The sequence below is a fragment of the Stegodyphus dumicola genome, chromosome 8 (assembly GCF_044657685.1).
Source record: "Stegodyphus dumicola isolate Sdum_Otavi_A_Nest chromosome 8, ASM4465768v1".
Taxonomy (NCBI): domain Eukaryota; kingdom Metazoa; phylum Arthropoda; class Arachnida; order Araneae; family Eresidae; genus Stegodyphus; species Stegodyphus dumicola.
In genome coordinates, this window is record NC_140775.1 from 48,162,822 (window position 1) to 48,188,084 (window position 25,263).

The following is a 25,263-nucleotide window of genomic DNA, read 5'->3' on the forward strand; positions in this document are numbered from 1 at the left end:
CCTCTCTCTTCTAAAAATAGCAATTGCTTGTAATAACTTTTTCTGGACCGAGTCACTTCTAGGTTAATTCATATCATATATGACTTTTACACAACGCTGGTGGAACCAAAGCTCAAGCAGCCAGTAATAATTTTAGAACTTTATTAGTCATCTAATCAAATGGTGTTAAAACTGAAATTTGCATACTATGAATGAAGATATCGTCCTGAATACATAGCACTTGCTTTCTGCTACTCGGCCTAACTAGACACTCGTGCTGTGTTCTTACGAAAACAGTATCAAAAATTTAAATGTGAATGTAAATATTCTGAAATCGGTATGATTAGCGTGACGGTTTATTTGTGGCTGCAAAATGTTTAATTAAATAAATGAAATATTTAGACTATCGTGTTTGCAAACTTCTTCATGTATGTCACGTCATCTACCTTCTACTTTGCTATGTAATATCACATATTCAAGAACAAATCTACAGTCTGCATTATTACACACGCGCATATATATAGTATATAGTTTATATATAGCATTTAATGGTCATTTTGTAAATGCATGCTTCAGGAAAAAGGTTTATTCTATTTACATAAAAATGAAATGATTTTTATAAATTATTAAAGCATAGTGCCATGTATTTTAAGCATTAGTTTGCATGCAAAAGGCTTATACGAATTTTTATAGATTATTTTTTATAGAGTATTATGTATTTATGTTAGGTAAATCGTTTAGCTCTCATGTAATTATTAACTGCTGTATTCTGAAGTGACACTAAGATCATTTTGATTTTGTTGTTATTACTATTGGATAAATCACATTTGTTATAATTTTTAAAACTATCCATGAAAGAAAATAGAATGATTAAAGGAATCTTCATTTTTTCTTTGTATTGCATTTTATTAGTTATTTTTTTATGAATTATTTAATTTTTTTTTTCCTTCTGTGTTAGTTATCTGAATGCATTGGATAGAATAAGTCAACCAAACTACATTCCTTCACAGCAAGATGTATTAAGGACTAGAGTCAAAACTACTGGCATAGTAGAAACACATTTTACATTTAAAGGATTACATTTTAAGTAAGAGTTTAGTATATTTTTACTTTTTTATTACATTGTTTCAAACATTAGATTAAAATTTTTTATTATTCTTTATTTCTGACATGTTGAGATCATCATTCTTATATCAGTTCAAAATAAGTCAGTTTATTACTCTTTTTTTCTGAAATGGAAAATTTGCAGTATTTCATTTGTCATTTATGACAGATAAACAAAAGTCATTAAGCAGTTTATGTGGGAGCAAAAATACAATTTATTTAGAGATAAATAGTATACTGTAGGTTAGCTTTTGGCTGAGTCTTTGTAAGGCGTGCTTATAAATTTTACAAAGCAGCAAAAGAAATGCTTTATTTAGTCTGACAATTCTGTAATGTGCTTGCCAAGTAGTGCTATCTTAGTAGTGCATTGATTCCTGTCCAAGTTGTGACTATAGTTCTTGTGCCCACAGCCATCTGCAAGCTATTTACATATGCATGCATGTAGAATATTCATGATGATGTTCCAATATTTAATCATATATGTTAATTTTTTTGCACTGGGAGATTTCTAAATTTTGCACCTGTGTGTGTAGTATATATATTTATAAACTGGAGAGACTACCATCTAAAAAAAAGTGTATATGCTACAAAGTCCAAGATCTGAACTTATTGAGACTTCGGCAATTCCGGATTCGGGATTTTTTTGGATATTAGATCATCGGTATAAATCTAGCAAGATGGCATGTAGAAATGATAAAATTAAAAATATTAAATCTGGATTTATGAAATAATGAAGCATTTGTGATCTAAAAGGTATCTAAATTTACCTCCTCCCTTAAAAAAAGCTTAATGTTTATTTGTTTTATTAAACATTTTCCCCAATGTGAGTTGTTTAAGTTGCTTCATTTTTTGTGGTGATACTTTCTCTTTAATTCTGTAGACAGTCATAATTTCATGTTTAGTTACAAAGTTCCATTATTCAAGTCCTGTAATTGCTATGTTGAGAATTCTGACTAACTTCTCAATCAAAATTTTTTCAAGCACTATTTTCTTTATTTTGAACCATACTGCAGATTTCGCAAACCATTGATTGGTGATTGGGGCATTGTCATCGCAGTGAAAAACTTCTGTGATATTATCTTCATTTATTACCACTTTTGCATGTTTCTTTTCCAAAATCCATTAACTGGAAAATTTCACATTTGGTTTTCAATATCTGAAAACCTTCAAATTGGTGCCTATAATCTTCACCATCCTCACCATGAAGTATGGTAACTGACCATAAATTATGCCAAGCATTTTTTAAAGTATCTGGAGACACATCCTTTCATGATCTTGTGATGCACCACACAGCAAATTTTATATTAAAATATTTCAAAAATTCTTAAATAATCTTGCTATTATTCAAGAAATTTAACAAGGATTTAAAAAATGCTACTGCATATTTGCATTTCAGCGTGCACGCTATTCCGATGTCCATAGGCTGAATGATGGATGTAAAATTTGGGGGAAAGAATAGTACATTTACATTATCTTTCTCTAAAACTTTTAAGTGAAGCATGAGCCGAACATTTGTCTACAACCAGGACAATTTTTGCAGCATCAAGTTAAACCAACTGAATTCAAATATTGCTGATACTCATGTATGAAATGATTCAAACCAATCATTCATTAACATTTTTGTATTCCATGCTGTTTTATATATATAATATTCCATGCTGTTTTATATATATAACAGGGAAAATCTTTACTCCTTTAAACATTTTAAGTTTTTTATTTATTTATTTATTTATTTTTTATTATGAAAAGTTTACACTTGTGCCTTCCTGCAACATTTGTGCATGCTATATTTGTTAATCTTGCTTTATAATCTTTGACACCAGTTGGAGCCTTTTCTTTAGAGGTTGCCGAGGTATTTCACAGTACACATTGCCAGGAAAAAAAAAAAAAAAAAAAGTTTCATCAGCATTGTAAATTTGTTCTGGAGATAAGTTTTCACTAAATGAGTTCAAAGAATTCATCTGCAAATTGTTCAGCAGCTTTAGTATCAGCTGAAGCTTTTCCACCTGAAATTTTTAATACCCTGTTGATTTTAAAATTTAGTTAACCAATCTGTTGAATATGTGCACTGAGTATTTAAGTTCATTTCTTCCTAAGATATTTTGGCTTAAGACATTAGCATTAGACCCATCAATGGCATGCCCTCGCCACAATGCTATTCGACTCATTCAATTTGTCATGAGCTTCAATTTTAGCATAACAACTAATTTTTCTGTTATTCATTACGAGTGGGGTGTCAGAATCGACAAAAAATTCGAAAAGTTCCTTTTTCTGCTTTCTTATGCCATATGCATTTGACTTCCCAAATGTTATTTACCTAATGTACCCCTAATGTTATTTACTTGTGCACTTAGTTTTTTTGTAGTACTAGTTAACTACTAAGCAGGATTGGCAATTAAGACATTTTATTTCCAGCTATGTTTCCTAACTGCAGTAAGCATATGTCTTTCTTATATACCAGGGTTGACCAAACTTCATGTCAGTAAGAGCTGCACATTTGAATTCAAGAATGTTCAAGAGCCGCATCTGGATTTTCTAAAAGCCACAAGTTCATATTTTAATCGTTATAGAAGCAGCGGAGGAGGTTTTAAATAGAAAGAAATCCTTGATAACTTTGCAAAAAGGGTCTAAACTAATTAATTACTTCTTTTTGGACATTGAATAGTTTTAGTTTACCATATTTCATACATATATTTTATATGCACGAGCTGCACAAATTGCCTGCGAGAGCTATATTAGGCTTGTGAGCCACACTTTGGCCATCCCTGTTATATACAGTTCTATAGTTGTCAGTGAGCAGCAGCCTTTCTTATTTAGTGTAGACTGTTTTGTGCAATTTCATTTTACATTAAAATACAAATTTGATTTCTGTACTTATTTATTTATTTATTTTTATAATTATAAGTTTTGTTTAAACAGTTGATCTTATTATTTTTTTCCTTTAGAATGTTTGATGTTGGTGGGCAGAGGTCAGAGAGGAAAAAATGGATCCATTGTTTTGAAGGTGTAACTGCCATTATTTTCTGTGTAGCTCTAAGTGGATATGATTTAGTTTTAGCAGAAGATGAAGAAATGGCAAGTTGAAAATTTTAGTTTCTTGCATATTATGAAAAATATTAAATGGTAATTTTATGAAAAGTCTTGCATATAAGCTAAATGTAGATTTCCACTATGAAAACAGAAAATTTTGTTTAACTCGGGAAATTTTATTATACTTTTATCATTGTTGTTGTAAGAATTTGTTGATAAAATGAATACTTTGTTAATTATGTTTTCTTTTGTTTTTGTACTTTATGACTGTAAAATAATAAAATTAACTTATACAGTAAGTATAGATTTTTTTTTAAACTCTTAGAAAACTGTTTATAAGCAAATATCATTAAGTTACAATTTGAGAGGAATTCTAAAAGCTTGTTCCAGTTGTGACATCAAAGACAGTATATGATACCTATAAATATTAGTTTAGAACTTTTCAATTAGTTTTATGGTTAATAATTAACTCGTCTGTTAAGTATAAAATATATATTTACATTTTTACAAGTAGTAGAAAACATAATCTACGAATAAAACAGGTTTGATGCATAATTTCAAAAGCAATACTTATAAAGCAGGAGTTTAAGAATAAATCATTGTATACTGATGACCAGTTAAAATCAATCATGCCTTTCATATTGTTGTTAGTTTGAAAGTGATTTTAACTGAAAAAATGATTTTTACTGTATAATTTATATTAACTCAATACTTTATCTTAACAGAATCGAATGACAGAAAGTATGAAGCTGTTTGATTCTATATGTAATAATAAATGGTTTGTTGAGACTTCAATAATACTTTTCTTGAACAAAAAGGATCTGTTTGAAGAGAAAATTACCAAATCTCCTCTTACTATATGTTTTCCTGAATATACAGGTAAATAGTTCATATTTTATTATTATTATTTTGTATTTGATAATCAATGTGATACATCTAAAATATTTAAGTTTGCTGAGGATCCACTCTAAGATAACCACCTGCAGTTCTGGAAAATTTAAATCTTGTATGAAGGTAGTCATCTTAGAGAAGCCAACAATAAGCGGTGCCAGTTATGTTTGCATAGCAGATTTGCTTTAAAAAAATTTGCTAAAGAAAAACATTAAAGTGTGATATATTGACTTATTAATACTATTAAGAAATTCCAAATTAATATCAAATATAAATGACTAATGTTTACGAAAGTTAAACAAATGAATACATAAATAGCAAATTACTTTTATCATATTTTCTAAAATATTATAAGTAATTAAAGTTTTAAAATGCAGGAGAGAGGTTTTCTGCATGTAACAATGATGTGAAATAAAACTTTACATTGTAAATTTTGTTTAGTAATTTCAAAGCAATCACCTTTCATTCCTTGAAATTTGCCAGTCCTCTTCAAGATGGACTACTAGCTATGTATTTTAGTAGCTTATTAGTAGCATTTGTAAATTTAAAACTGTACATTTTGAATTTCAAATATTTTATCTTAAAACTAATCGCATAAAGTATTTTTTATCATCTTTTTCTTTATTAACCTTTGCAAAAGAAGGGAATTGATGTAAATTAGCTAATATATCTGAAAATTTTATAAATTAAAAAGATGCATATAAACATTTTGTTATTTGTTGTTGCAACATTTTATTGTTTGGGGGCCCACCGGCGGCCGAGCGGTAAAATCGCTGAACACTGGTAGTTCGGTCCGAGGTTCAAATCCCACGAACGGGCTGGCTGTATGGGCGTTTTCGTGGTTTTCCCCATGTGTAACGTGTATACGAGCCAGTTTCCCTTAGGAAGTCCTCCACGAAGGCATCCCTTCCCTTAGGCAGATAGCCCTAGTGTGCTTTGCCGTATTCTCAATACACATACACACATTTTATTGTTTGTTGCTGTTACGAAACATACATGTTTTGTAACTTTTAATGTATAATTTTACTTATATCATTTTAGAATCAGTATCATAAATTATTACTGCTGTAAAATGGTCTTAGCTATTTTTTAATGGATATTCTTTAGAAATAAAAAAAAGTCACTCACCCATGTGATCTATTGAACTATTTAATTTAACTGCTCACCATTTAGGTGTTATCTGTACATGTTAAAGTGAGGTATCATCTTTGCTTAATGTTTATTGTGGATATGCCATTTCACATAAAATTAGCATAAAACTCTGGACTGAGTGAGTATGTTATGAAATGAGGCATAAAAAAAAGAATCAGTATAAAGCTAACTATTAGTAAAATTAAAAAAAAAAAAAAAAAAAAAAAAAAAAAACACTATCTTTAAAATGTGTGAGACTGTTATAAGTATAAAATATATATAAAAATTTTTATAATTGAATGCTAATTACTTGAAAATATTTATGCACTTTATTTTATTCTTGAATTTGTTTTATATTTTGAGTTAAATATTAGATTATGTTTAATAATGATGCATCTTACATACAGATTTATTTTATTCTTATAAATTACGAAAGTGAAGTTCAAATGTAGATAGATTTTTTAGTTTATTCAGTTCCTATTTGCTTGATAGCTCCTTAATTTTTATTTCATTGATGGTCTTGAGAAGTTCTTAAAAGTGCACAATTTCCAAAAAGAGACGAGAGAAAAATTTCTCTTATTCTGAAGGGCAGCTGCAAATAAGACTAAAAAATATAGAGCAATTAAACAAATGTTAGTGAAAACATTTATTTATTTATTTAAAGTAGTGAGTAGACACATTGAATTACGAGGCGTATTCGGAAACTAAGTACCGTTTTGGGGGGGGGAAGTAAAACAATTTTTTTCGAATCCAATTTTATTTTTACATGAAAATACATGTCTTAAACTATTTTTCATCATAGTTTCCGCTAATGATCAAACACTTGTCATAGCGGGTGACCAGTTTTTGTATACCATCGTCAAAGAAACTTCCCGCCAGTTTTAATAGCCACGACTCCACAGCAGTTTTCGTGTCATCGTCAGATCCAAAGTGCTTGCCACAAAGCTCGCACTTCATGTGCAGGAACAAGAGATAGTCGGACGGCGCCAAGTCCGGACTGTACAGCGGGTGATCGAACTTCTCCCAAGGAAACTGTCGAATTAACGATTGAGTGACACCAGCTGTATGGGGCCGAGAATTGTCATAGAGCAACACAATTCCTTTACTGAGCATTCCTCTTCGTTTGTTTTGAATGGCATGCCTTAGTTTTGTTAAAGTCTCAGAATATCGTGCCGCATTAATGGCTTCACCTCTGGGAAGAAATTCAGTAAGCAAAATGCCTTTCCTATCCCAGAAGACAGTGCACATGATTTTTTGTGATGACATTGTCACTTTGAACTTTTGTTTTTTCGGAGAATGAGTGTGTCTCCACTCCATCAATTGTTGTTTCGATTCTGGTGTGAAATGACACACCCAAGTTTCATCACCTGTCACAATTTGGTTTAAAAAGTTTTCTCCCTCATCACTGTACCGCATGAGAAATGTAAGGGCACTACCAAGTCGCTTTGTTTTGTGAACAAACAGTGAGCACTTTTGGAACTCATCGGGAACACAGTTTGCGATAATTCAAGCGGTCGGACACAGTTTCGAACAAAACAGTACGTGAAATTTGTCGAAATGCCTCTGAAAGAGTTGTCATTGTGAAGCGTCTGTTCTCATGAATTGCTTCATCAACTTTCCTTACCAAATCGTCGGTGACAACAGAATGCCGACCACTCCGAGCCTCGGCATGGACATTTGTACGACCCGCATTAAACATTCTTACCCACTTTCTCACCATTCCATCACTTGTCGCATATTCACCGTAAACTTCCGTCACTTGACGATAAATTTCAGCCGGTTTAACATTCCTCGCATTCAAAAATTTAATCACGGCACGAATCTCACAGTCAGCGGGAGAACTAATTGTCTTAAACATTTTGAATGTGCACAGCAAACTGAAAACACAACATAGAGCAACCAAAATGGCGACAATTGAAAGTCAGTGAACAAGAAAGACTAGTGCGCATGCGCGGGACGCCTGCCACAGTGCTGCGATGGCGCTAGAATGAAACGGTACTTAGTTTCCGAATACGCTAAGTACATATATTTGGGAAAAGAAATCATCTAAATCAGGTACTTTGAAGAGCATAATTTTAGTTTTTTTAATCCATGTTAAATTGCCATTTTTATGTATGTTAAGTTCCTCTTTAAGTATAAGTTGAAAAGGTTTTATATGTGTAATTTTATTTATCATTTGAAGGATCTTTTCATCCTAAAAATAAACAGGAAATTAAATTAGCTTTACTACTGCTTTAACATAAGTGCAACACACATCAGAATACCCATTACATCAGAGTACATTAAAAAAAATTAGAATTTTTCCATGTAGAAATTCAAAATTGCAAAGTTAATAAGTTTCTCTCTCTTTTTTTTTTTAAATATCTATTTTTGCAATCTGAAATTTTGTCATAAATTTTTATAGGAAGTAACACATATGAAGAAGCTGCTGCATATATTAAAATGAAATTTGAAAGCCAAAACAAGCGGAAAGGTACCAAAGAAATATATACACATTTTACGTGTGCTACGGATACCAACAACATTCAATTTGTCTTTGATGCTGTCACTGATGTGATTATTAAAAACAATCTAAAGGATTGTGGTTTGTTCTAGTTATGTACATTTTTATGTAAGTATTTTTTATGCTCAAAACATCTATTATATATGTGCAATAATTCATAATCATTTCAAGGGAACACAGTAAATTGATTTTGTAATCTTGTAATATGTGTACGCAATGAACTGGAAGTTGATCTGTCAGCACTATCCTTATCTTCAGGGCAGATATTTTTATTTTATTCGGCTTATAATTCCTTACTAAATGTAGTATTTCATCTCGATGTACTCCATCTTTGATATGATTTAAATCAAATTCCTCATCATTATAAATATCACGAATACAAATTAAATAGTTTTCTGGTTGCAATTTTCTAATTTCAGCTATGCGTAATGTATGCTTTACGCATGCGCGCATTGAAAGAAATGTTTAATAAAGTAAACAAATAAATATTAAGCATTTTCTTTTGTAAATTTTGATACCTTTTAGATCATAATTGCTCATTATTTTATAAATTACGGTTTCATATTTTTAATTTTATAATTTCTGCATGCCATCTTACCAGATTTAAACTGATGATCTATAATCTGGAAAAATCGATAAGCCGGAATCACCGAAGTCCCGACAAGTCCGGATTAAAGACTTTTGACTGTATATCATATTATTTTCACATTTAGGGGAATGCACCCTTTCCAAAAAATCTAAAATGCATTATGTTACATAGTTTTAACTCCTTTTTCTATTGCCATAGCTTTTTTAGGAAAATTATCAAGGTGCCTGAAAACTCTGAGTATTCTTTAAAGTGCTTAAGATCGTTCCACCTTTTTCAATTGTTTTCATTCTGAATCATATAATTTTTTTTTAATAATGTGTTTATAAATCTTAAATTTTTGTACCCTCACTCCAGTCATCAATTTCTGTATTTATACTCCTGTATATTACTTTTTATAGATATTTTGCTCCTGTGAATTGGAAACAGAATGCCATTGCATGAATTTAGGTTGAAGACTGTACACAAGACATTTTTCTTGCCAGATATTTTTAATGGATAAAATTGCACATATTTCCTTACACTATATTTGATAGCTGTACATTCCTTTTTGGTGTTTTAGTATTATATTCTACACATATTTTTCAAGTCTGTGCCAATCATTTTCTTGGATAAAAGTTTTGGAACTGATGTCTTCCAGAAAAATTTGTGCCTTCTATTATCAATTTATTGTCTTATGCCAGAAGGATGTTTTGCCAAATGAAATTGATCTTCTTGATGCATATTGCTATCATTTTGGTGCAAGTGTACTTTTAACAGTCTGTTGTTAAAAAAAAAAAAATTTTGGGGGGGGGATTGCTTTAGTCAGTTTAAGAAGCTGAAATTGTGTCGAATTTTTATAAATATTGCTTGTGCTTGCATAAAATATTTTTTTATTTATTTTTTGACTTTTACATTTTTCTAATCATTTTAATATCTTGTATTAACTTTTTCTAATAGTTCTGAATGTTTCTATACATTTATGCAATTTTTTAAATATTCAAGTTGTCTGTGATGAACATTATTATGATTCTTTGAAAATTTTACTGGGTTTAATGATATGTAAAACATGTTTGTAGGATTTGAAGTGAACTTATTTGTAAATTGATAAATGTGAAATTTCTATTTGTTTATACAAGTGTACCTGATGCTTTTAAAAGGAGTAAAATTTTTGATTTGAAGAAATATCATTTGGAAAATATTTTGAGAAAATGCAGATGTATATTCTGAACAATTCTTATGGACACTTTATCATTATTTTTCCCATCTCTCCTATTTGATAATTTATTTTAAAGACAGTGGAAAGTTGGTATTTTCTTAATTGTCTGGTTTAATGATAATCTGAGCATAATCCTGTACAAAATTGCTATCGTATGTTTCACTAGTTCACATATGAATTATTTAGCATTCCAGTACTTACATATTGCTTCATGTCATTTTTTGATTTAACCTGAACTGAAATGGAATCATAGACTGTGTATAAAATAATAAATAGCATGCTAGTTACAATTGGCAACATGAGTCATTGCTTTGGGTGTTAAGTAATGTTTAATTATTATTATTATTTAATATTTCTTTTTTGATTTATACAGTCAGCCAGAGATTTTATTTTAACTGTGATATGCAAATGTGCATTAATGTTTGGATGTAAAAATTTCTGTATTTTTAAACATGCTAGCAGAATTACAGATTGCTGTTAAATTGTTTTTGATTAACAAAATATTGTTATTTTTGAAAAAATTCTAGATTATTATTGTTTGTACGTGTATTTTCCAATGTAAGTTTGTGTTTGGGCAGGGAATATAAATTATGCCATGAATAACTTGTGTGAAGTGTAGCAAGAAACATTATTATTAATACTTCTTGAAAGTATTTATTAGTTAGCATAAATGTTAGCAGAATTCTTGTTAATATTTATTTCTATGTATGGCAAGCTCTAAACATTTTAGGACTGACAGTGGATTAGATTTATTGAACATGTTCAAAAATTGTAAAAAAAGTAGATACATCTGCTGTAAAGACTCATGAAGAAAATTTAAAATAATGAATTATGAAGAAATGTTTTGTTAAAAGTAGCTCTGTTTATAATTAATAATAATAGTCCTTACAATAGCCATAATTTTCCATTCTGAGAGAACTGAAATCACAACTTCGTATAAGTATTTAATCAATTTTTTGTTAATTTTTCAAGTTAATGAGTTTGGAGCTGAAGGGAATAAAAGCGTAAACTAAATTTAGTATGCTTTCAGCTATATTTGTTTTCCATTTAAGAGTATAACACAAGTTTTATTGCAATCAGCTACTATAAAGTTTTATTTTTTCCATCAAATCTGTTTGCAAGTGCAGTAAATGTAAATTTAATATTTTAAATATTATAAAATGTTAAAACAAAATTGAGCAGTTTTAAAGGGGTCCATAGAATTGTGTTGTGTGGCTGTTATATCGTACATCTGCATAATGAATAATAGTTCCTTATTTTGAGATTCCATTTTCATTTCTTGCCATTTAATTCTTGTGGACATCAAATACAAACTATATATATTTCTTTTGCATTTTGTGCTGTGAATAGGAAGCATTTGTGATTACTTTCCATTTAATGTATTTCTACCTGTAAATCTTAAAAAATTTACAGTATTTCTTTGTATCATGTATCAATCATCATTTAACTTTTTTGTGTATCTGTGTATTATTTTGTATTATACATGTAATATACTGACTTTTTGTGGTAAATATGTACAACTAAATGAAAATTGAAATCAAGTTTTTTTTTTTTTTTTTTTTTTTTTTTTTTTTTAATAATGTATTTGAGTAATGTTTAATGAATGGTATGTCAGTGGAATGTTTTTAAAAGTATTTTTAAATTTACTTTGTGCTTCTATTTATTATTATCTTGTGAAGTCTTGTTCCAAATATATAATGCTTAAAAAAAGAAGTCCATCTTTTTTTTTTTTAAATTACTTTTTCAATCACTTAGTGCTTACCCCCCTCAGATTAATCTGAGAAAAATTGATTAATGAATCATGCAAAACAGTTTATTCTTACAGTCATAAAAATATTTTAATGTCTTAGATCTTATCAGATGAAGTAGTTTACTGCATTACCTTGCATGGGATTTTAATCGTATGCTTATTTGCAAACTTGATTGCTCTTAAATTTTGTCAGTAAAACATGTTTATTTTAATAAGGATTGCATGAAAAGTAAGTAATTCTGGAAAATTAATGCTTAAAAAGCTAACAAGCTATAATTTAAAAAACATGCAGTAAAAATGTTCTCACTATAAAAATCTATTTGAGCAATTTATTTGAGCAAGAAAGTAACATGTCTGCAGGAATCTCCCGTACAGTCCGTGATATGTTATCCTTCAACGTAGCAGGTCCTGGACTACTTCTTGATAGACCTTGGACTTAAGGTAACCCCATAGCCAGAAGTCGCATGGGGTAAGATCAGGCGACCGAGGTGGCCATGCAGTTGGAAAGTAGCGGCTAATGAATCTTTCTGTTGTAGCATCTGTTGCACCCGTACAGCAACGTGTGGAGGGGCTCCATCTTGCATGAAAATGATTTTCCCCCAGGCATTATATTTGCTGAAGTGCCGGAATAACAAAGCTGTTCAACATGTGGTGATATTTCTCTCCGGTAACAGAACAAGTTTCCGGTCCTGTCGGGGTAATGTTCTCATAGAAGAATGGTACATATCTCATAGAAGAATGGTATTATCTCATAGAACGATAAATTCCGCTGTGAACCCACACCAAACAGTTACCTTTGGTGAATGTAAGGGAATTGCTGTGACTGCATGTGGTGATTTGTCATCCCAAGTTCGGCACTTTTGGGTATTCACAGTTCCATTCAGGTAAAAGTGGGCCTCGTCTCCCCATAAGATCATCCATCATGGCCAAGTATCATCCACCTCCATTCTGGCAAGAAAGGTGAGAGCAAAAGTCAATCGCTTATCATGGTCAGTGTACAGTAACTCCTGTACACGGCTGATCTTGTACTGTTGGAAGTTGATAATCTTTCGTAAGATTTTCTATGCCATACTGTAAGGCATATCCATAATAAAAGATAATTTTATTCCATATTTATTTGCATTTGTTAACACTCTATTTTCTATTACACAGCGCCAAATATTCCCTTAGCGGTGAATTTTGGAACTAATTTTTTTTCGCAGAATCCTTCGTCCCCCGTCTTGTTTAATCTTCCTACAAAAAGTGGCGTCATTCTCGCAAATAGATTGTGCTACATAACACTGTGAGCACTGTCAGTTTAATTATGGCCACCTGGTATATATAAATTTCATTGAAATAAAAACAGCTGTATTGTAGTGTGCAGGCTCATCTGTAAAATAGTACTATATATAGTTCTTATTTTATTTTCATTGTCATGGTTGTTTGTAAAATTAAGATATACATTAAAAAATATACAACATATTTATCATTGTGCAGAAGTGCGCAAGTCTGAATAAAATATGAAGAATTTTTATTATATGAATATGATGATTAGCTATTTGGTTTTAAAGCATCATTTTATTCTACAGTTTGAATCCATTGCGTGAAGTTTATGATCTTAGCAAATAAATCACTTGTTAAGTAAAAATTTGAATTAATTCATATTTTGAAGTTCACAAATATGTAGCTTTAATAAGAATATAGTTCTTGTTAGAATATTAATTTTAAATCTTTGCTGACAACAGAACATTTTTCATTTGACTCAGATTATTTGAATAGAATGTATTAGAAAAATATAGTAAAAACACTGAAAATAGTAGATGTTGTATAAATAAGCATAAAATTAATTCAAAGCTAGAATATGTTTCAGCTAAGGAACCATACTGTGTGTCTAAGCAACAAACAAATGCACCATAATTGAGATCTAAAAATCCTAGAAATGGGCTAAGCATCATTTTTTGGGAATCATAATTGGATCATTTTTGTGAATCATAATTGGATCATTTTTTATGAATCATAATTGGGTTATGCTTAAAAAATATAGTAATTAAAACTTCCTCTTCCAGATTTAAAACATTTGGTCTTGGATGTTTTAAATTAAGTTTCTTAAGGGGGGGAATTAATACAATTAAATTTCTTACATAATTTTTCACACGATTCATTTGAAAGTTAAAATTAACTGAATTAGCCAATTTAATAATATGTAGCCAATTTAATAATGTAAAATATAAATAAATAAATATATACAGTATGAGGTCCGAAATCCAGATGTGCGGATCAGTATCTGGACTGATCTAAAATCCAGGCCTCTGGATTACCAGCAACCTTTTTTTTATACTTTACACTTGCACATTTGATATTTTAGCGTAATAAAACATGGAGAGGCCTGATTATTTGTTTCACTTCAGACTTTAGCACTGAGACCAGCCTGGCAAATGAGTATAATTTTTTGCTTTCATCACTGCATGGTCACACTGCAGCTTGAGAAATTTGATATCAATACACTGCAGTCTGAGAAATGACTCATACAGTGATGTGTAAACAATTTATTTATTTGAAATATTATTAACTGAACACCAAAGAGCATGGTAATCTTTTATGTTGACATTATTCTGGGGATGGACAAGGAAGAATTTCTTTCCTTGTGCAAAAAATAGATTTTGTAAATGATACTCTTTGGCCAAAAGATTGCATTTAGTGCTGTTTGAATTCAGAGCAACTGATTTATTATTCATTTAAGCCCAGGACTGGTGCCAGAGTTGGTGCAGAAAAATTTAGGGAAGGAACATTTTGAGAAACACTGAGCAACAAAATTAAGAGATGGCAACATTTTTAGATTTTAAGGATTCACACGGCAGCAGAATTTTAGACTTACAGAGATGGCACCGGGCCTCAAAATGTCTGCCACTGCCTGAATAAGCTTCAAGTATTTGTGGAAATTTATATATTGGGACTCGGGTAAGTCTTAGACATACGTGAGAAATAGTCGTAAGTATAATAAATAACTAATATAATTCAGGCTTAATTTCGCCTATGTGCAATAGAAGGAAGATAAAATTTAACAGAACAACATGTTTTTATTCACCAAATCTCATAATACATTGCCAAAAGCGTATAATGGATGCTAGCTAATTAATTATAGCTATGAATTTGAGAGTTTTCAAAATATCACAGACAAAGAGCAAAGTTTTCCAAATAGGAAATCTGTAGGTAAGTGGTAATAAATGGTGATGTAACAGAAGTTCTTCATTGATTGGGGCAATTGTGATGACAGAGCCTCAATCAAGCAATCAAATAATGGACGACAAAATCTGTAGTATGGTTCAAATCCAGAAAATATCACTACTGATAGGTAAGAAAGTGACAGAGGTTGTTGAGAACGAAAAAAGTTTGATTGACAATTTAATGGGAATTCTGGTACTGCAATTGCGGGACTTGAATAGTGGAATTTTTGAACAAGAAATTACATCTATATATAGAATTGAAGAGAAAGTATCAGCACAAAGAATGAAGCAAATTAAACAACTTGCATTGAAAGAAATGTTTAATAAAGCAAACAAATAAATATTTAGCCTTTTTTTTTTTTTTTTTTGATTGATGAATGGAAATCTCAGACTTTGTTCTGTACTTATAATGAAAAATAGTACATGCATAGTATATTGAAATTACTATTGACACCCCTGCAAATTACATAATAATAACTTATATCTTACTTTCTGTTTAATATAAATCACGATGAGAAAATCAATTTATCTTTGTATATACCATCTTTATGCAAAATTTGAAATGCGTGTACTTGGGCAATATTTTCATAGTATTCGATGACTTAGTCTTGAGAAATATAAAACCACTTAATTATGTTATCTGAAAATAGAAATTTGAATGCATATTTGGGAAATGTGTTTTCTACTTTTAAGTTATGTTATTACATCGAGAAATCTGAGTGCTGTATGGAAAGAGATGCTATTATGAAGGATTGCATGTGAGAAATAGATTTGTGTTACATGAAACATAAGAAAAGTCTTACTCAACTAATTATTATTCCACTAAGAGGTAAAATCTGTGAATATTGCAAAATTGTCATTGAAATAGGCTCTACCCCTGATCTGGAACATAGCCTTTCTACTGCTAGTCCATTTTTACTTTAAAAAAGGGTTCATTTTCACCCAGAGCATAATTAAAGTTTTTACTTTTGAAGTTTGTTCAGAGAAATAATTTGTTTAATTCACTGTGCAAATATCATGCATAGAAAATAGTTTTAAACTCTGTTTATTAAGTTTCTGTACATAACTATTAAAAGTTAAAATGTGATTTTTGTGTGTATGTTTACAAATGAAAATCAGTAAATATTGCAAAACTTTCATTGAAGTAGGCAAAGTTACATCTAAGTGTGAATAAAATTAATCTTTGTGTGTGTGTATATATATATCTGAAAGAATGTTAGTTTATTACCTAGACTTTTGTATTTCTTTTTAGTAGAAGGCAGCAACAACAACAACAAAAGCCTTATGAAATATTTCTCTAAATGTTGATTATGGATAAAGAGTACCAAAAATTGAATTTAATATCACATGAAAATATTGGAGTTGAAATCTTGAACCCATTATTATTGCAGATCTAGGAAAATAACTGCAAATTTTTGGAAATAAATTCACTCTGTAAATTTTCTTTCATCACAAAAGCAAAGAGCAAGTATAACTGTTTATTTCAGCATAATAAAATTACTGGCAATTTTTGAAATTGTATAGTATTTTAACTGCTGTAGTATAAGATACAGTTTAAACAAAATTTGGATTTCTTTATTTTCTGAACTTCATATTTACAGTTTCCCATGTGCTAAAAAAATATTAGCATATTACATACATTAAGTTTGTTGCCTCTGTTTTTAGAGAATTTCTCTTTTGGCGTATAATCTATAATGGAATATTTGAGAGTAAATGTGCTTTCATCTGTAATATGTGTAGGAGAATTTTTTGTGAAGCTCTTCAGAAAATAAATTCCTTATTGTTTTTGTAATTATGGGTTTTGATATCTTGTCAGAAGTTTTGAAACACATGCATAGGAAGTCTGAAACTTTGCAGGTAAATAGTATTTTATGACAATGAATACTATGGGTAATTCCCTAAGGATTGAGTTCCTATTTAATGTTTTATTACTCTTCGGAAAAACGATGAAAATGCTGCACACCCAGCCTCTTCTCTGGGATTTGAAACCAGGGCATTATGCCCAAGTGTTGAGTGGTAGTAGTTAGCATAGGATCCTCACAAGTGTTGGAGTATAATGGAAGAAGGAAATTTTCTGAAAAATCTGTGTTTCTGAAAATCAAATGCATGCTAGAATGGTGATTTAAAATCATAAAATACTAAAACTATGAGATCTAGCAGTTTGAAAGTGGCTTATTATCCTTACTATGTATTGAGAGTTTAGCTTTATAATAACCATTATTTTCCATAAATTTTGAACTGTATTGTATTTTGCTCAAATTACTTGAATAAATTTAGATTTATTTTTAATTCACCCGTATGATTTTAAGGATCATTATCTTGTCCCCATTCTCATTATTGAAGATTGAAAAAATGCACCTGATATAAAAAGTATAAATGATAAAGTATTGTTGAAATTTTTTATTTTCAATGATTAATACACTAGTTAATAAAAAAATTAATTTCCAATAGTTTTCATATTATAATTGCATCTTTTATTTATTTGAGAAATATGGATATCTTAATATATTTATAATTTTCAATAAAAGTATTGAGTTTAATTTTTTCTTAAATAATATTGTTCTGTGAAAAGCATAAGTATTGGAAAGTGGTCAATAAGTATAACTTTATTTTTGAGTGTATTGAACATGACCATATTAGCTTATACTATTACATTTAGTAAATACTTCTGATAAGAATTTAATATTATTTTATTAAAAACAGAGTATTGAAATTTTATTCTTTATTTTCTATCAGAAAATACTATTTAGTAATAAGGAAGTATATCATCAATAAAAGTGCATTGTGAAATTATTCTGCAACAACTTATATAGTTTATGAAATGTAACACATTACATTAATTTATGTTAATATTATGAACTAATTTAAGTTTATCAATTAATTTATTCTAAATGTCTTTGAATGTGAAATACTTTTTCATTTAAAAGGTTTTTCATAAGATATTTAATAATGCATTTTCTAAATGATTCTCACAATGAAAAAATTTTTGGTTGAGTGGAACTGTTTTGTGATAAGTCATTATTATGAAGAAATTATTTTCTATACATTTTCAATTTCTATAGAATTATTTTCCCTGTATTTGTACTTTTATTTTAACTGCTATACATGATTTCTATGTAAGAAGTTTACTTTTGTAATTTTACTAGAGTCATTACTTTTGCAGTTCATGAACTTTTTTTCTGAGTTTGATGGTACCTATAATCTGTTGCTTTTAACAGAATGTGTACATAATTCTTTGATATTAAAATTATATGCTTTCCCTGTTGCTTTTGTTTAACAGAAATATTGATTTCATTATAATCATAAACCATTTCATGTCATAAATTTGGTTTCATGATTTTCAAAACTCCTGTATTTTCATAAGATTCTTCTTTATTTTTTAAGTGTAAATTTCCATTGTGTTTGTATTAAAATAGCCTTTATACTTTCATAATTGGTTGAAGACATGATTTGTGGGTGTTATATACAGAAAATGTTTGTTGTATTTTTAACTTCGTCTGTATACAAATGTGTAAATGTAAAAAAAAATTGCAATAAAATATTTTATGAAAAATTGCTTTGCTGATGATAATTGAATTTTGAAAGAATCTTCAAAAGTATAAAAACCTATTATTTTATTAAAAATAAATAAAATAAAATAGTGTAACGAATAAACAGTACAGTGTAACAAAACTTTGTCATGTTGTGTACATAAAAAATTCTCCTTAGTGTGAATACAAAATGTGTTTGTTGTACTTCATACTATGCAACAATCTGTGGAGATTAATTCAAAATTTGAAGCTGTTCAAGCATAAAGTTTTGGAGGGGGGAGAAGTCCTAACTTTAGGTTTCTGATATTTCATTTTAAAAAGCAGTTTTATTTTATTGTTAAAAGCTGACAAAAATTAAGTCATATTTGGAATTTAAACTCATTGTTTATGGTTTGGTTTTAATTTATTTGATTATGGTTAAGCTATCTGCTTGAGGGGAGGGATGCCTTCATGGAGGACTTACTAAGAGAAACTGGCTCATATACATATTACACATGGAGAAAACCACAAAAATGCCCATGTGGCCTGTTACTGGTTTTGAACCTCAGACTGAATGACCAGTGTTCAGCGACTTTACCACTCAGCTTCTGGTGGGCCTTTCTCATTATTTATGTCAATTATAATTATTTTTAATACTCAAACAAAAAGCTTTACTCTTTATTGAAAAGAAATTATTTCTGTATTTTGTAGCATATTTACCCGCTAGTTTTTAGCGCAAATGTCTTGAAGTTTTAAAAGCATTTGCATAATTTTTACCTTCCTCAGTGAATTTAGAGAATGCACTTCCCAAAATTTTAAAATAGATTCATCCATATAATGATTGTTTTCATTTTATTAACGAGGACTCACTGTTGGAAACTGCAAACAATTCAGTGCATGGAGTGGCCAGGTTGATCACCAGACTTGATTGCTATCAAGCATGTTTGGGATACATTAAAAAAAGTGCTCTCAATCTCCTATTCATACCCTTGCCATGCTTGAAACTGCTTTGCAAGAGCTCTCACTTCCTATGAAACTGATAGACTTCATAATCATAGCACCACACATAATTGTATGTGTTGTATTTCTTCTAGAGAATATCACACTTCATACTTTTTCTATACCAAAGTGACACATCCGATTTGTTCATGCTATACATATGCTAATTTGTGCAAAACCATAATTGTATGGCAATTTCTTTTCATGTTATTTTATATCCTCGTGTTTTGTATACTGTGGGTCGGTTTTATTAAATTCTGTATGTAACTTTTTGAGCAGTCATCATTTCCGTGGTTTTACCTTAATTAATGATAATCAGTGTAGTTATTGTAATTGCATCTTTCGGAAATTAAATTATTCCCGTAATTCTTTACGTGAGGAAATACAGTACTCACTGTTAAGTCATAAAATTAATTTTTCGAATTCCTAAATATGTAAAATCCTTTTTATATTATATGAAGAGACTATTTAATGAGCTTACATTTTTTATGGTAGTGTTAAATTTGATGCAGTTTATTCTCAATTGATTTTAATAAACGTGCTTGATTATACAGTACAAAGTCAAATCCGGACTCGTCGGTACTTCAGCGATTCCGGATTTGGGATTGTTCCAGATATTAGATAATGAATTTAAATCTGTTAAGATGGCAAGCAGAAATTGTACAATTTAAAAATATGAAATCGTAATTTATGAAATAAAGAAAATTATGATCTAAAGGGTATCAAAATTTACAAAAAAAAAAAAAAAAAAAGCTTAATATTTATTTGTTTATTAAACATTTCTTTCAATATAAGTTGTTTAAGTTGCTTCCACAAAAAAATTCAAAAAGTTCTTTTTTCTTATGTCATATACAGTCGACTTTCTAATGCCATACTCCTCGCAGAATTTTGAGACAGATATACCTTTATCCATTTTCTGCAGCAATTCCACTTTTTGTTTAATGGACATCGAAACATAGTTTCGCTTTGTCGCAGCCCCAAAATTGGAAAGATAATTTTAGCCAAGCTTAATAGCGTCCGTTATACATTATTGGCTGTTTATCGCAAGATTAGCTTCGAAAGTCAAGTTGTTTCGCTTATTGTCTTACTGCTACTGCGCATTGAAATTAAGCCAGAATTGTATTAGTTATTTACTATACCAACGTTTATTTCTTGTACATGCTTAAAACTAACCTGAGTCCCGAATAAATAAACTCCCACATTTGTCTAGGGCCGGCGCCTGGTGCAGTCTCTACGAATCCTAAATTCTGCTACAAGCGCCTTTTGGATCTCATTTGCTTTCCCTAAATCATAAAAATTTCTCATCCCTTTATTTTGCCGCTTGGTGTTTCCCCAAATTCGAAAAATGTCGTCTTCCCTAAATTCTGCCGTTTCGCTGCCGCCGCTTCTAGGTTTATGGTGAATAACATATCAATTATTCTTAATTACAATAGAACTAAATGTAATCTTTTGGCCTATGAGTTTCATTAACAAAATCTATTTTTAGCATATGAAAAGAAATATTTGTTGAATTTTTCTTCGTCAACATTTCTTACAGCATTTAAAAATCTATAATCATCGCCAAAAGTAATGTTAACATAAAAGGTTGCCGTACTCTTGTTATTCAATTACTAATATATAAAAAAAAGTTTAGACATCACTGAATGAGTTATTACTGAAGCTGTCATGTATTGATAAACATGCGGTGATGAAAGTAAAATATAATAAATAAATGACTCGTCAGAGATATAAAAATAGGTGAATGTTTGGTTTGAGATGTATGCCAAGCAGATACTCAAATACAGAGCCAAATTATTAATCTCACAAATTTATGCTTATATGATTGTTTTCCATAAGGAGGTATTTTATTTAGTGCCTAAGTGAAATTAAGAACCGGAATTTTTAAGTGAGAATCTCCACACGTTTTATTATGGAAGGAAAAATCAGATGCGTATGCGTAAAGCATACAAAAAAAAAAAAAAAAAAAAAAAAAAGTTTGTGTCTTTGAGGTTCAGATTATAGATCATTCCGGATAATGGACGTCTGGATTTCGGACTTTGTACTTTAGTAATATTTATAAATCGCATGTATTTAGACATCTGATTTTTGTATTTATAATCTGGGCTATTTGTCACCAAATGCCTGCATTTATCATGACTATTTGTCATTAAATGATATTTATAAAATCATATATACTTAGTCATCTAATTTTCATGCACTTATTTATAATCTGGACTAATTGGAATGAAATGCCTGCATTTATAATCCTGATTGTTTGTGATTAAATGATAAATAGTCAATCTGACTTATATTTCGTTGCAATAAAGTGAGTTGAATATTATTTTTATTTTCCTTCTACATTTTATCTGGTGTTTTCGGAACATTGGGAAAGGTCTACCGCTGTTAATATGTACGAATAGTGAAACTACCGAAAAGAACACATGGAAATACTATACAGGTTTAATTAACTCTTTATGTGATTTCTTGTGAAAATAAAGTTATTTTTGTCAGTTTTACATTTAAAGGATATTGCTCATGTTTATTATTTATGGAAATTTTCCATTACTGAGAAAATTCACAGATAGAACTTTTTAACATGCATATCAAATAAGGAAAATGAAGGTGCACTTTTTTTTTAACAACAAAGACGATGTACTTCTTATATGATATTACATTTATTTCAAGGGTGTGTCTGAAATTGAATTTGCTTTAAGAGCTCACCCAAATCAGATTCAAAAACTTCATTCTGAATAAAAAAGATATGCAATCTTCAAATAGATAGATAGTTACCATTTCTGTGCAAAACAGACAACTGGGAGGGAGGGAAATGGTGATTCTTTTTAAGTTTTATACATCTAGAGTTGTAGTTTTTTCCTTATTTTGCATAACAAATTTATTTAAAGTTTGATACCTGTTCTAGACTTCTCAACTTCCTCTCACATTCTCTCGCCAGGATGTAAATTTAAAGTTAAGTGAAATGCTTATTTAAACATGTGAATGTCTTAGTTTATTCAGAGCGTGTTTTGCTAGCTAAGCGCACGTTTCGTTGTTATTTCTCTGTTACGATAGTAAGCCTTTTGGGCTTATCAGATATAGCCTCACGCCGGTTAGGTATTTTGTGAGTCCACCTCTTAGACATAACTTAAGTGCTATCTTGCACTATTTATTTCAGTTTTGATTTGTATTCTACGTTTTAGTTTCTACCGCAAATTGATGGTGTTTTTGTAACGCACGAAGACCATGCCCTTCTGTTAACTATTTTGAATTAATAAAGGGTTATTTTTACCCTTCGTCTGAGTCAGTAGTTTTATTCACGCCTGTGCGAGAATTCGCTGGGTCATTATAGGGTCTGTTCTAGTTTATATGGAACAAGAGAGACAGACTCTAGAGTGAGAATGAAAGAAATATTTTGGTTTCAAACTGTACATGATCAAAAGCTTATTTCATCTATATCTCTGTAAAATGTTATGAAGATTTACAAGTTGACCTCTCAGTTATTTTCGAAACTGTTGTAATTTTTAGCTTTAGGTTCAGTTGTTATGATGCATCTTGTAATTAACGAGAAGATGACACAGTTTTGTTATCAGGGTACCATTGATTATGAGTGCTGAAGTCCATCAGTGGAAGAGCGGTATAACTTTTAACACTGATTTCACTCATACAGAATATGAAATTGAGCCAGTTTCCCTTAAAAGATTCTGCATGAAGGCATATCTTTTGTCAAGTAGATAGCCCTAAAGAGTTTTTCCATAAAAAAATCCACTCCAGTCTAGGGATGTTCAGCATTTCACATTCGGAAGTAATGTAAAGTGCAAAACATTCTTTATTTAGAGGATTTCGAATTATAGATACTCAATTTGCTTAAAGAATACAAAACTATCTCTGCTGTTAAAATAAGGGAAAATTTCTTGTGTGGAAATTCGTAAATACTTCATAATTAAAAAAAAAATTACACTGTTGCCCATCAAAATGCAGCACCATAAAAGAAGCATTAATAGATTTGAAATCTGCATCATGCTTGGACCTTGATAAAACTTTTCCAGTGAATAGCATTGCAACGTAAGTGTAAATCACGTGTCCCAGTAACACCACCTAGAGGCGCTATGTAAAAAGAGAACAGTACCACTATTGTGTGTTTTTTCGCTGTCATTTGCGCGAGACGCTTAAATATACTTCTGCGAGAGGGGGCACAGGTGAGAGCAGGTCCGGGCGGCTTTCATAGACTAGTCGGGTACGTCTGGATCCCGCAACTATCTAAAGCTACACTCCGAAATAGAAGACATTACATGGCCATACAAGGGCAAAGTCGAGAGAAGGGCACAGTCATTCGAGCAAACTTCTAAATGCGACAAAGGAAGAATTGGGACTTTTAGAGACTGAAAGATTATTCTGTGCTCTTGTCGGACAAAATACCACAGTCATTACAAGTATGGAATCGGGTTGCAGAAGAGATGGATTGACTGATTGTCATAGGTTATTCGAATATGGCAAATATGAGAGCTTAGGGTACAGGTATAGGTAGAAGTTAGGCCAGAAGCTCTGTAGGGATCCCACTAGCTGAAGATTGAGGTACTGCTAAACCTAGTTAGCTGTTAAGCTTCCTTGCCAATTCTGAAGAAGTAAACCCTGGTGGACTATCGGAGAGTTTTCCACCCCTCTCCTTCCTTACCGCAACCTCTTGAGAAGACTTTCGCTTCGCCATACATTAGGAGTGCCCTCTTGCCGCACAGACACAAAATGCTTATAAACATTCTTACCTTCTCCGGGATTCGAACTCGATCCCATTGGTTACGAAAGTTAGCGACACTCTACCACCTAGGCGGCTTTCTTGCCTAGGGAGAGTTATACCATCGTAGAGGACTTTTAAAGAAAACTGGGTTGTATTCGCATTACGCATGGGGAAAACCAACTATGCAGTTAGCCCGTTCGAACCTAGGTTGAACTACTCGGCCATTGTTGGGGTGGATAGCCTGATGGAAACGATTGCTTTAGTATTCTCACACTATCCAGACCTCATCAGCAGCCAAGCGGTTAAGTCACCGAACACTGGTAGTTCGATCTGCGGTTGCTTCTAGATGAATGGGCTGGCTGCATGGGCGTTTTCATGTTTTTCCCCGTATGTAACATGAATACGAGCCAGTTCCCCTTAGAAAGTTCTTCACGAAGGCTCTCTCCTCTTAGACAGAGAGCTTCGAGTGTTCTGCCATAATTAAATAAACTAAACCTAACGCTGACAAATGTTAGGTCAGGCATGGTTTTGCATGGCAGTGATAAATCGTACACACAGTAACATAAAGAACCCCTATTGCAAGATTTTAGCTTGTTGCACAACTTACATCTTCACATACTATCTAACTATGTCTATTGAGGTTCGGAATCTTTGCAAAGTGTCCATTGCTGC

General features: G+C 30.8%; 1 protein-coding gene across 1 annotated transcript in view; it reads left to right on the forward strand.

Annotated features, from left to right (window-relative positions):
* Galphai (G protein alpha i subunit) overlaps positions 1-22,378 on the forward strand; it is a 96,224-nt gene extending 73,846 nt beyond the window's left edge. The window contains exons 5-9 of the mRNA XM_035351115.2: positions 938-1,066; positions 4,029-4,158; positions 4,839-4,992; positions 8,540-8,746; positions 9,626-22,378. Coding sequence (XP_035207006.1) covers positions 938-1,066; positions 4,029-4,158; positions 4,839-4,992; positions 8,540-8,730 — 604 coding nt within the window. The 3' untranslated portion in view covers positions 8,731-8,746; positions 9,626-22,378. The remainder of the gene's footprint in view (positions 1-937; positions 1,067-4,028; positions 4,159-4,838; positions 4,993-8,539; positions 8,747-9,625) is intronic.
* The last annotated feature ends 2,885 nt before the right edge of the window (positions 22,379-25,263 follow it).